This window comes from Phocoena sinus, chromosome 20, assembly GCF_008692025.1.
Source record: "Phocoena sinus isolate mPhoSin1 chromosome 20, mPhoSin1.pri, whole genome shotgun sequence".
NCBI classification, from domain to species: Eukaryota; Metazoa; Chordata; class Mammalia; order Artiodactyla; family Phocoenidae; genus Phocoena; species Phocoena sinus.
In genome coordinates, this window is record NC_045782.1 from 15,626,662 (window position 1) to 15,637,835 (window position 11,174).

The window sequence follows — 11,174 nt, forward strand, 5'->3', positions numbered from 1 at the left end:
TTTCGAAGGGAGAGCAAAGCCGAGCTGAACCAGTGAGAAGAGAAGAAAATCACTTTAGGCAGATCATCTGGACTTGAAGAATAAAACCAGGCGGAGCCTTGCTCCCAAAGGAGGGATCTCATCTGTGAAAAATCCCCAGAGTCAGGGAGAACTGGGGCAGGTCTTGATCTCTGTGAACAGGGTGGGTGGAAAATCCAAGCCTCAGTGTCAGACATCTGGGCCCTCGCCCACAGGCAGGCAAGTGGTTTGTCTCGCTCCACTTTCTAGGACTGCTGTACCTAACATTAAGCTACCCCACTGCAGGAGGCATCTGCTCAGGCTGCGTTGGCGTCTGTCTCTCGCTGCAAATGGCTAGTGAGGTGCTCAGCTCCAGATCCTTGTACCACTTTGTACTCTGTGTTGTTTAAGAAAATCACTTGGCTGGATTTTAGGAGTGCTGAAATAGTTGCTCTGTGATGCTCACCTACTTCCGCATTCCATTTCCTCCTCAGCAGCTTTTTAATCTTTCTCTTTGGTTAATAGAAATCGAGATAAATATGCTGGACGAGAAGCTGGTCAAGTTTCTGGCCTTGCAGAGAATACATCAGCTTTTCCCCTCCCGGGTCCAAGCTTCACCGGGCAGTGTTGGGGCACATCCGCTGGCTTCTGGAGGGCACCACACAGAAGGTGGGCATGCCCATATCTGCCACCACACCACACCGTTAGATCTACCCTCTGTGTGTGTGAACAGCCGTCTCCTCTCCATGGAGAATCTCAGCTTTCAGTATCTCAGTCCTCCATGTATGCCTTTACTGGGCTTAATAAAACACCGTGGTTTCTTTTCTCAGAAAGCAGAAACAAGATGGCAACCACAGCTTTCAGACCAGACTCGGGAAAGTCTGCTGTAACTCTTTCATATGCATCCTCTTTGAGGCACAGAAAGCAGCTATGAGCGCCTTTGGGTATTTGTGGTGTGCTTTCTGCTCAATCGCTCTCAAATATTTGAGTTAGAAGAGTTTCCCAGAAGGTTAACTCTGCTTAGGATAGCCCTTTGAGCATTAGCCATTAAAAGCCGTGCTGCTTAGAAGGTGGTCCCCAAACCAGTAGCATCAGCATCACCTAAGAGCTTGTTAGAAATGCAGAGCTCAGGCCCCACCTCAGACCTATGGAATCAGAACCTGCATTTTAACAAGAACCCTAGGTGATTCATGTTCAAAATTATAGAAGCATTGGTCTCTGCCTTCTGGGTGTTTTTGCACAGCCTCCCTATAGTATCAGTTGGTATATCCCTGATAAACCAACAGGCAGCCCAGGTGCTTCAAGTACTATCATCCTTGAGCTATATGGTCATCTTCAAAGATGGTCCTTCTTATTACCCACGTGGGAAATGCTGTAAGTGGGGAGAGGAAGCCTCACCCTGAAGCAGCCTAGTGTCAGATGTGAGTTTGGAAAGATGACTCATCCAGTGGGATTATTTTCTTCAGGCCATCACCAAAGGTCCAGGTTCTGTTGATTTATGTCTGGGCCCCAGGTTCTGTTTCTGAATGGTCACGTCCCTGTGTTTGCCTTGTAGTGCCGAGAAGGGAAGTACAGGCCCGAGCTGTGTTCTACCCTCTCTTAGGGTTGGGAGGAGCTGTGAACATGTGCTATCGAACCCTCTACATCGGGACAGGTAAGCCAGCTGGGAGAGGTGCTGAATCTGTTCGGCCCTAAAGATTGATACTCTTACCCACAGAGGCTAGAAAGGGAGGGAAGCCCTCTCCAGGGCTGACGGGTTTAACCCAGCAGACGTCTGGACAAGAGGGACTAAGAAAGGAGACCATCAACTGCTTGTCTTCCCTGCTTCAGGCCCTTTCGCCTTGTGCCCAGTGTGGCATCAGGAGGGCTGAACGTCAGCTCTGACTGCCACCCAGTGAGGCATTTTAAACACTGCAGGAAATACCTGAGGAGAGGGCAGATGCTTTGTCCCTGGAGATCTTTGAAAAAGTGATGGGGCTCACACGTATCTAACACTTACTTAGTTAGCCCTACATCTTGTGCAGAGGGACAGATGAGCCCTTAGCCTAGAACTTTCCCTTTCTTTCAGATGATACGGTTTATGGGCCCTGCACCCCATCTTGTGCTCTCCTAGAAATACCCCATCCTCTTCAGTAGCTCACTGCTCTCCTCTGGGCAACAGCACATGTTCTAAAGCAGATGAGCTGGTGGGGACAGCTGTTCTTTAACAGGGGATTAGAAAAGACATCAGTTTTTGTTCAAAAATACAAGGAGAGGGCCCTGAGCTACCTACCCCTTGAGCTCCCGCCCGGAAGTTCCCTGGCCCCTCACCTCCCCCACACACACCCCTGACACTCTGTCCTCTGCCTTCCTTTTCCTCGCGTCCTGCCACCTCACAGGAGCTGACATGGACGTGTGCCTTACAAACTATGGTCACTGTAACTACGTGTCTGGGAAACACGCCTGCATCTTCTACGATGAGGTGAGGGTGGGGACGCGGTGGGAGAGAGGTCTTCCAACCTGAGCCCTGTCCCAGGCGCTGGGGTTTGTTCAGTGCCCTGGGGTGAGGGGAAGGGGATTGGGGTTCCTCTCCTTTTCGTCCCTCCCCGTCATTCCTGGAGAAGAGTCTTGGTGTGAAGGGGCATCCTACCCGACTACCCGCTCCCCAGGAGCAGGGCTCCCATTTCTCCTGAGGTTGGTCAACAGGCCCAGCGTGGGGCGGAGCACCCTAAAGCAGGGGAGGGGGCCATCATAGAAGGAACCAAGCCCTCTGGGCGTGTCCCTGTGAGCTTCGTCATCACCATCACGAGCCGGTGAATATCATTTCACCAGGAGCCCGTGCTAAGGAGGCAGACTGTTGCGCGGGCGGGGGGCGGGCTAGGAAGGAAACTTTCTTGAAGAGGTGAGTCTTGCGCCCCATTCGAAAGGGACAGGGAAGGGGGGCATGACTGGGGAAGAAAGAGGGAGCTCCCCAGGTAGAGCAGCACAGCCTTCTCCATGTGTATTCTCTCCCCTTAGCCCCAGGCCCCATGCAGCAGACCACACATCTTATCTTCCCCCCTCCTCCTCAGAATACCAAACATTATGAGCTGTTAAACTACAGTGAGCACGGGACAACGGTGGACAACGTGCTGTATTCATGTGACTTCTCTGAGAAGACCCCGCCAACCCCCCCAAGCAGTATTGTTGCCAAAGTGCAGAGTGTCATCAGTAAGTTGGAGCAGAGGCCTGTGGCCACAGAACCTGCCATGTTTGGACACATTCTCTAATGTCTCAGTCAGGGTGGCTCTGGCTTGCTGCCATGACCTGCTGTCTCTTGCCTTCCTGGTCCCGTTGGCCAGGTTCTCCGTGCTCGTGGGCCCAGGAAAGGCCACAGAGAAGCATGTGCTGTGCAGCCCCACGTGTGTACACACCTACCTGGGGACTTCAGACTCCACCAGTCCTTTCTGAGTGCCCCTCACCCCGAGTCACACAGCATTTAGAGCGGGGAGGTACAGGGGCCCAACCCTGGCAGACAGCCCCGGTGGGTTGACTGCTCACCGTTCCTCTCCTGTGACCTTCCCCCTTTTTCCCAGGGCGCCGCCGGCACCAGAAACAGGATGAAGAGCCAAGTGAGGAGGCAGCCATGATGAGCTCCCAGGCCCAGGGGCCACAGCGGAGACCCTGCAACTGCAAAGCCAGCAGCTCGAGCTTGATTGGGGGCAGTGGGGCCGGCTGGGAGGGCACGGCCTTACTGCACCACGGCAGCTACATCAAGCTGGGGTGCCTGCAGTTTGTCTTCAGCATCACTGAGTTTGCGACCAAACAGCCCAAAGGCGATGCCGGCCTGCTACAGGATGGGGTCTTGGCCGAGAAGCTCTCTCTCAAGCCCCACCAGGGCCCTGTGCTGCGCTCCAACTCCGTTCCCTAGGACTGGCGGCCCCCCGTCACCCGCCCTTCCACCCAACCCAAGACTCCTGCAATGCAAAAATGTACACAAACCAAGCCCGGGGGTTTTTTCTATACTCCACCAGAAACCCTTCAACTACAATCTTTGCATGAAATGAAGAAAACCTTTTGACTTTTTTAAAAATCCTTTTTCTTTTCTCAAGTTCTAGGGGGCATTTGCACATATATTTGTACTCAACATTTCATGGGAAAGCGGCAGACCGAGCTGAGGAACAGCGTGGGCAGGGAGGGGAAGGCCAGTGGTCTGGACACCTCCTCCGACACAAAACCGTTCCCCACCCACCTCCTGCTCCCTCCCCCTCGCCCGCCGTTGTAAAATAATCAGAAACTTGTTCTATTTTGTGGCAGTGACAATAGTTTTATATTAAAAGAAAAAAATACAGTTTTCATACAGCAAAATCTATACAATATCATTGTTTTATTTAATATAAAGATCGCTACCCACCCTCCTTCCATGGTTCCCACCCTCCAGGTTATTCTCCCTTTCTGCAGCGGTTGCACTACAGGTAGCTACTGTGTATTATGGACAAATGAGAAATGAATTCTTTTTCTGGCTGTCCATCTATTTTATTTCAAATAAGGAAAAGTGTATTTGGATTTTGTGTAAATACATCTAGTGATGACATTTTTTCAATGTTTTTTAAAACTGTACAGTACTACATGTGGTAGAGCGTTTTCTTCAAATTGTCTATTGTAGCAAAAGCGTTTTTGTCGTAAACCTGTTCTGTCTCCTTTTTTTGTTCTCCTGCCACTTCTCTCCTCTTCCTTCCACCCCGACAACTAGTACCGATGTACATAGTAATTGTAATGTTTTAGACTTTACAGAAACTTTCCTGTATTCTGTATATAAAAAAACAAAAATACTTCAAATTATGTTTTCTGCCTGTCTGTCCTACCTGTCATCACCCTTAGAGGGGACCCTCTCTGAGGCCCTGGTCCCACAGCCTCATTGAACAAGCCTCACTCCCAGGTGCTTAGTCCCCAAGGAAAGTCAGGAGAGGGGAGGCGCTGGAGAAAAGTGCACCTAAGGTGGGAGGGAGAAATGGGAGGGGACGGGTGCAGCTGTGAAGGGGGGCTGTTCTGTGGCTTTGTGGGTAACTTGAGGGAGTTCAGAGGGCTTGACCATTTGACACGATCAGATTCTGCAAGAATCCAAGAGTGTGCAGATCGCTGCTCCTCCTGGCTCCAAAAGCAAGACATTAAAATAGAAGATGGCATGAGACCTCTGCATTCTGGTCTAAAGCTTTAACCCAACGAGTTGGGGCTGCCTTTGGTTCCAGTTGTTTGCTATCATATTTGATCCACCTATTCTGGGGGAAGTCATAACACCTGGTTTTGGTTTTTTCCGCCTGGAGCCCTTAGCTGGGCATGGAGGAATTCATTAATATATTCAAGTATCACACGAGCTCCTCCAGTTCCGGCCTTTGCCAGGCCTTGGTCTTGGTCTAGGTCACTTGCTGTGAGCAATCACCAGGGCAGATGTGGCCCCTGCCTCTTGGAGCTTAGAATCTAGTGAGGAATTTGTTGATTCAAATGTCTGAAGAACATGAAAAAGGAGAAATCCAATCTCTAGACTCAGCCGTGCCACAAGTAACGTGACTTGCGATCACAACTTTACAACTACAGTTCCTCATCAGATGATTCTACCCATTACCTTAATTCTAAGGCCCCCAAGCACCCTCTTTTTAAACCAAACTATTCCTTCCTCCTCGTACACTTACCTAAGAAACTTTATCTGAGAAGTTTTTCCTGAAGACCATCTCCTACTCCTTAAAGAACACATCTGTGTGTATGCCAGCACTGTTAGAGTGGGTGGTACCTGTTCACATATCAGGATTTTGCCTTGGCGGGGGTGGAGAGCGCATCCATTAATTTCATTAATGTTCCATCCCTAGCCTCATCCCACAGTATCAACACTTGAACACTGAGTCCACAGTGCAGCTAAATAGGAAACTTCCCCATGGAATGTGAGGTCTGGCCCTGGCTTCCACCTACTTGTCTAGCTTTGTCTCCGCCACTCTCCTACCCCTACCCTAATGGGCCTCTTGAACTCCTTAAGGACAAAAACATTTTTCTGCTCGGTATTTCCAAGGCTAACTGCACTGCCAGGCATGCCATAAGTGCCAAACAATGGGTGCTAAATTGTACTAGATTTTTTTCTCCTTTCTCCTGGCAAGTCACCTGGCCAGGAATACCCTTACCCATGCCTCCCTAGCTGTCCCCACCCACTTTGCCATCATAATCGCTTCCATTCAGTGATGGAGCTTCTTTACCTATTTCTACCACCTGTGAGAATTTCAGAGACAAATTGCCTCCTGAAGGTCAGATAACAGATTTTACACTCTCTTCCCGCTTCCCTTCAGAAATGGAGGGGTGGGGGAGGCAGGGAAATAGACGGCTAATGAATGAGTGACCCCTGACAGCCCTTAACTGATGGTGCCACCCTGAACACACTGTGCCACCTCTCTGGCCTCTTTGGGAAGAATCCCAGAAGCTGAGGGCTGAATATGAGGATTGGGAATTGACGGACTTGTGTTTACTGAGAGCAGAGCATCCAGGACACAGCAGCATTCATGTACCCACTCCTCTCCAGATGGGAAGGATTGCTATTTACTGACACCCAGAGGGCTCTCACATCTGCTTAGCCCCTCCTGCTCCAGAGCCCAGAACAAAGCACAGGTACATACGAAGACGGTCACTCAAGCACCCACCCACTGACAGACTACAGATGCATGCACACACCTGGAGGATCTCGAGGCCCACAAATTCACACACCTACAAGGTGCTCACATGGGCACACACACACAGGATCCAGAGGCACGCACACAACCTAAAGGGCGATCCCAGGATCCATGGGCACATTACACACCAAAGTCATTCACGCCCTCCCTAAGGATTCATGTACATACGTAGAGGGCGCTCCCAGGGCCCAAGCGCACACATGCACCTAGGTTTTCGCACCAGCAGACACCGAGAGGACGCAGACGCACGCCTAGGGGGCGCTCCCAGGGCCCACGCGCACACGCACGCACACACACCCCCTGCCCTGCCTCCCGCCCCCGTCCACCTCAGCCTCCGCCTCCGCCTTCGCGAGGCCGAAGAGCGCCTGTCGCCCTCCCAGGCCCGTGCGGGGCGATCCCGCAGCCTCCAGGCGGCGATCCAGGGCGGCTCGAGGCCTGAGCGGGAGCCCGGAGGCGCGGCCGGCATGGAGGCGCTGCTGCTGAGCGTGGGGTTGCTGCTGGGCGCCTACGTGCTAGTCTATTACAACCTGGTGAAGGGGCCGCCGTGCCGCGGCATCGCCAGCCTGCGGGGCCGCACGGCCGTGGTCACGGGTGAGTGCCGGCTGGCGGGCAGGGGGCGGGGAAGCCGGGACGGAGGGGGCGGTGGCCCGCGGGCTCAGTTCGGTTCCCGCCCGCCCTCCGCAGGCGCCAACAGCGGCATCGGAAAGATGACGGCGCTGGAGCTGGCGCGCCGGGGAGCGCGCGTGGTTCTAGCCTGCCGGAGCCGGGAGCGCGGGGAGGCGGCCGCCTTCGACCTCCGTCAGGTGAGGGCGGGCGGGGCCAGGCGGGACCGTGAACAGAGGACAGTCACACCTGGGACACAGGAGTGAGCAGAGCAGCTCGGGGCGGGTTTGGAGGAAACGCAGCCCCTGAAAGGAGAGTGCGGCTCGGTTCGCCAAGTGCAGAAGAGGGGATGCACAGGTCTTCTGGTCACACAGCAAAAGGGCACCAGACCTGAAGGAATTAATTGCTATTCTAAGACATTTAAGGACCGGTAGAAGTTACATTAATGAAAGAGTCGGAAAGGGAACAGCAGAGGGAACAGCATACGCAAAGGCCCTGAGGCAAATTAATTGGTCTGATTTAAGAAACCGATTAAAAGGTTGAATGAGGCTGGAACACAGAGTATGAGGAAAGGAGGCAAAATGAAGGGGCTGAACACTCTGAGCCAGGGCCAGGTTCTGAGGGCCCTTACAGACCCTACCGAGATCAGATTTTATAGAATGGGCAGTGGAGATCCAGTGAAGGGTCTTCCACAGGGTCTGGACTGTCAGAATAGCCTTTTGGAATGAACCCCTTGGTGGCCGTGTGGCGTCTGGTTTGGAGGGGATAAGAGTGGGTTGGAGGACACCAGTGAGAAGTCTGTTGTAGAGTTTAGGGTAAACAATAATGGGCAGAGGGTATGATAATATTAATAATAGCAAGTGCCTATGCACGAGTGCGTGCCAGGCACTGTTCTAAAGATTTTACATATATTAACTCATTTAATCCTCACAATAACTCTGAGACAGGTACTATTATTATTATTCCCACTTTACAGAGAACGAAGGCTCAGAAAGATTAAGCATCTTGCCCAAGGTCTCACTCTAGTAATAGGCAAAGTCAAGATTTGCATCCAGTGTTCACACACTTATCCACTACATTCTAACGCCTAGGGGCAGATCTTTATAGTAGTAGGAGTTGAACTCTCAGAATTTGGTGCCTGGGGAGGGGGAAGAAGAGAAGGGTGCGTGTGACAGCCCAGCCCTTGCCACTCCACAGGAGAGTGGGAACAATGAGGTCATCTTCATGGCCTTGGACTTGGCCAGTCTGGCCTCCGTGAGGGCCTTTGCCACTGCCTTCCTGAGCTCTGAGCCACGGCTGGACATCCTCATCCACAATGCCGGTGAGGGGCAGCAGGCCCTGCAGGGGGGCGGCGGGTGGCCAGGGGGCAGCCGACCCCTCCAGCCAGGCTTTGCCAGGGGACGTGTGGGAAGGATGCCCCCTACCACCATCTCACATGGGGGACACCGAGGCCTCCAGGAATCCCTCTGGAGCAGTTGCTCACACCTAGCCCCTGCCCCAGGGATCAGTTCCTGTGGCCGAACCCGGGAGCCCTTTAACCTGCTGTTGCGAGTGAACCACATCGGCCCCTTCCTGCTGACACACCTGCTGCTGCCCCGGCTGAAGACATGCGCCCCCAGCCGCGTGGTGGTGGTATCCTCAGCCGCCCACAGTCGAGGCCGCCTCGACTTCACACGCCTGGACTGCCCAGTGGTGGGCTGGCGGCAGGAGCTGCGGGCATATGCCGACAGTAAGCTGGCCAACGTATTGTTTGCCAGGGAGCTCGCCACTCAGCTTGAGGGCACTGGCATCACCTGCTATGCAGCCCACCCAGGTGAGACTTGGCTCTCTGGCTGCTCTGCTTTGTTTTGATTCCCCCTCTCCCATCCTCGCCCCCATCCCATGCTGCCCCAACCTCTCACTGAGCCACAGAATCTCAGGGTAGGAAGGAGGTCTGGTCCCAGGAGAGAACTGTTCCTTGCTGATCTTGAAGCTAGGCTCTCCTTGTCTGGGATTTTCCTCTCACACCACAAACTTGGATGCTGACTGCTAGGTAGGGTATGGCAATGAATAAGGCCTAGGTTCTCACCCCAAGGAGCCATCCACATGACTGAACTGACTATAACATGATGATAATGATGATGTTAGCTAATAATTATTCATTCAGGGAGCATTTACTGAGTACCTACTATGTTCCAGGCATTAATCTCAATGCAGGGGAGGTAGCAGCGAACAAAACAAAGACCTTATCCTTGTAGAGTTTACATTCTACTTTAGAGAAGGGGGAGACAGCTAATAAATAAATATATACGGTGACAGGTGGTGATAAAGTGCTACGGGGCAAGATAAAACAGGGTAAGGGGACTAAGAAATGACAGGGTTGGCACAAGAAAAAGAAATGTCAGGGAGTGCTATTTTTATCTATGGCAGTCAAGGAAGATGTATCTGAAAAGGTAACATTTGAGTAGAGGCCTGAAGGAGATGAGAGAATGAGGCATGAGGTTTTCTGAGAAGAGTTAAAGAACAGAGTAAATAGCAAGTGCAAGGGCCCTGAGGCAGAAGTGCCTGGTGTGCTTGAGAAAGAACAGGGAGCCTGGTATGGTTGGAACAGAGTGAGAGCGGAGAGAGTGGCAAGAGATGAGGAATAGAGATGGGCTGGGTCATCCGGGGTCTGCGGGTCCACTGGAAGCATTTTGTCTTACAGTCTGAGTGATTTTACTGATGACTAAGACCCATCCCTGCCTTTAGGGAACAGGTTCCAGGATAACAAGATTTGCCCCACCCGTATTACCATACTGCATATTAGATAATCATGCCTAAGGCTCGTTAGTAACTATAATAGTGACAATAATAATTATAGATAACCATTATTACACTCCATGCCTCTAACGTCCGTCTACTACAGGTGTTAATAAGTGTTTGCTGATTAAACAAAGGAATAGGAAAAAAGATGAGCTAGTAGAAAAGGTGGAGAGAGACAGAATGGTCCCAGGCTGGGGACACAGCACGAGCAAAATCTGGAAGATGAGGATATATAAGGAGTTGGGATGGAGAAGAGGAGCTTGCTGTTAGAAACGAGTGAGATCACCTTGTCGGGGCCCTAAATACTACCTGGTAAATACTACCTTGGTTTCCCTGGAACTGGACTCTGTTCCCCACTCCCTTGTAGCCCTGTTCTTGCTACTTTTACCCTGGGCCCTCACCCACTGTCCTCCCTGCTCCTTCCTTCCTTTCTTCCTGTCCACAGGGCCAGTGAACTCGGAGCTGTTCCTGCGCCACGTTCCTGGATGGCTCCGCCCACTTTTGCGCCCAGTGGCTTGGCTGGTGCTGCGGGCACCACGAGGGGGTGCCCAGACCCCCCTGTACTGCGCTCTGCAGGAGGGCATTGAGCCCCTCAGTGGGAGATACTTTGCCAACTGCCATGTGGAGGAGGTGACCCCAGCTGCAAGAGACGACCGGGCAGCTCACCGACTATGGGAGGCCAGCAAAAGGCTAGCCGGGCTTGGGCCTGGCGAGGGTGCCGAATCTGATGAAGATCCCCAGCCTGAGGACCCATATTCTCCGAGCAGCCCCCACCCCGAGGAGCCCACGGCTTCTGAACTCTACCCCAGCCCTCAGAGTTCACCAGACTTGTCTAAGGTCATGCGCCGAATTCTGGTTAAAGCTGAACCTGAGCTCCAAACCTCCTAACCCCCAGGCCGGGAAGCTTTCCAGGGCACTTGGTGGGCCTTGAAAACCTTAGCTGTGTGCCAGGCCACGCACTGGGCATTGAGAGGGTTGCAATTTTTACCTCCATGGTTACCTTCTGGGGCTTCAAGCTACATCCTGGACAGCTCGTTTCCTGATGGAAGGAAATAAAGGGTGATGATTTCTTCCTGAAGAGTGACCGTAACCACAGATTGAGAGGTGGGGCGTAGTGTGCCAGAT

General features: G+C 52.4%; 2 protein-coding genes across 9 annotated transcripts in view; both read left to right on the top strand.

Moving 5' to 3' along the window:
* PHF12 (PHD finger protein 12) overlaps positions 1–4,327 on the top strand; it is a 39,561-nt gene extending 35,234 nt beyond the window's left edge. For 5 of the 8 annotated variants that reach the window (XR_004347298.1, XM_032615637.1, XM_032615639.1 and 2 more), the window contains 5 exons: positions 523–666; positions 1,553–1,651; positions 2,376–2,458; positions 3,048–3,186; positions 3,552–4,327. Coding sequence is in view for 6 of the 8 variants with exons in the window: in XM_032615637.1 (XP_032471528.1) it covers positions 523–666; positions 1,553–1,651; positions 2,376–2,458; positions 3,048–3,186; positions 3,552–3,886 (800 nt within the window). In the remaining 2 variants the exon portion in view is untranslated. Of the gene's footprint in view, positions 1–522; positions 667–1,552; positions 1,652–2,375; positions 2,459–3,047; positions 3,187–3,551 lie in introns of those variants that run through there. The other 3 variants (XM_032615641.1, XM_032615642.1, XR_004347299.1) reach the window with 2 other exon arrangements.
* A 2,610-nt stretch (positions 4,328–6,937) lies between these two features.
* DHRS13 (dehydrogenase/reductase 13) lies at positions 6,938–11,127 on the top strand. Its single transcript, XM_032616630.1, has 5 exons — positions 6,938–7,256; positions 7,350–7,468; positions 8,466–8,589; positions 8,770–9,081; positions 10,495–11,127. The coding sequence occupies exons 1-5, from the start codon at positions 7,130–7,132 to the stop codon at positions 10,935–10,937; spliced, it is 1,125 nt and encodes a 374-aa protein (XP_032472521.1). The 5' UTR covers positions 6,938–7,129; the 3' UTR covers positions 10,938–11,127.
* The last annotated feature ends 47 nt before the right edge of the window (positions 11,128–11,174 follow it).

Excerpts from the sequence above, each read along its gene's own strand:
- DHRS13 (XM_032616630.1), top strand. The coding sequence starts at position 7,130 with ATGGAGGCGCTGCTGCTGAGCGTGGGGTTGCTGCTGGGCGCCTACGTG. Across the intron at positions 7,469-8,465 it reads CCGCCTTCGACCTCCGTCAG|GAGAGTGGGAACAATGAGGT; the intron begins GTGAGGGCGGGC and ends GCCACTCCACAG. Across the intron at positions 8,590-8,769 it reads CATCCTCATCCACAATGCCG|GGATCAGTTCCTGTGGCCGA; the intron begins GTGAGGGGCAGC and ends CCCCTGCCCCAG.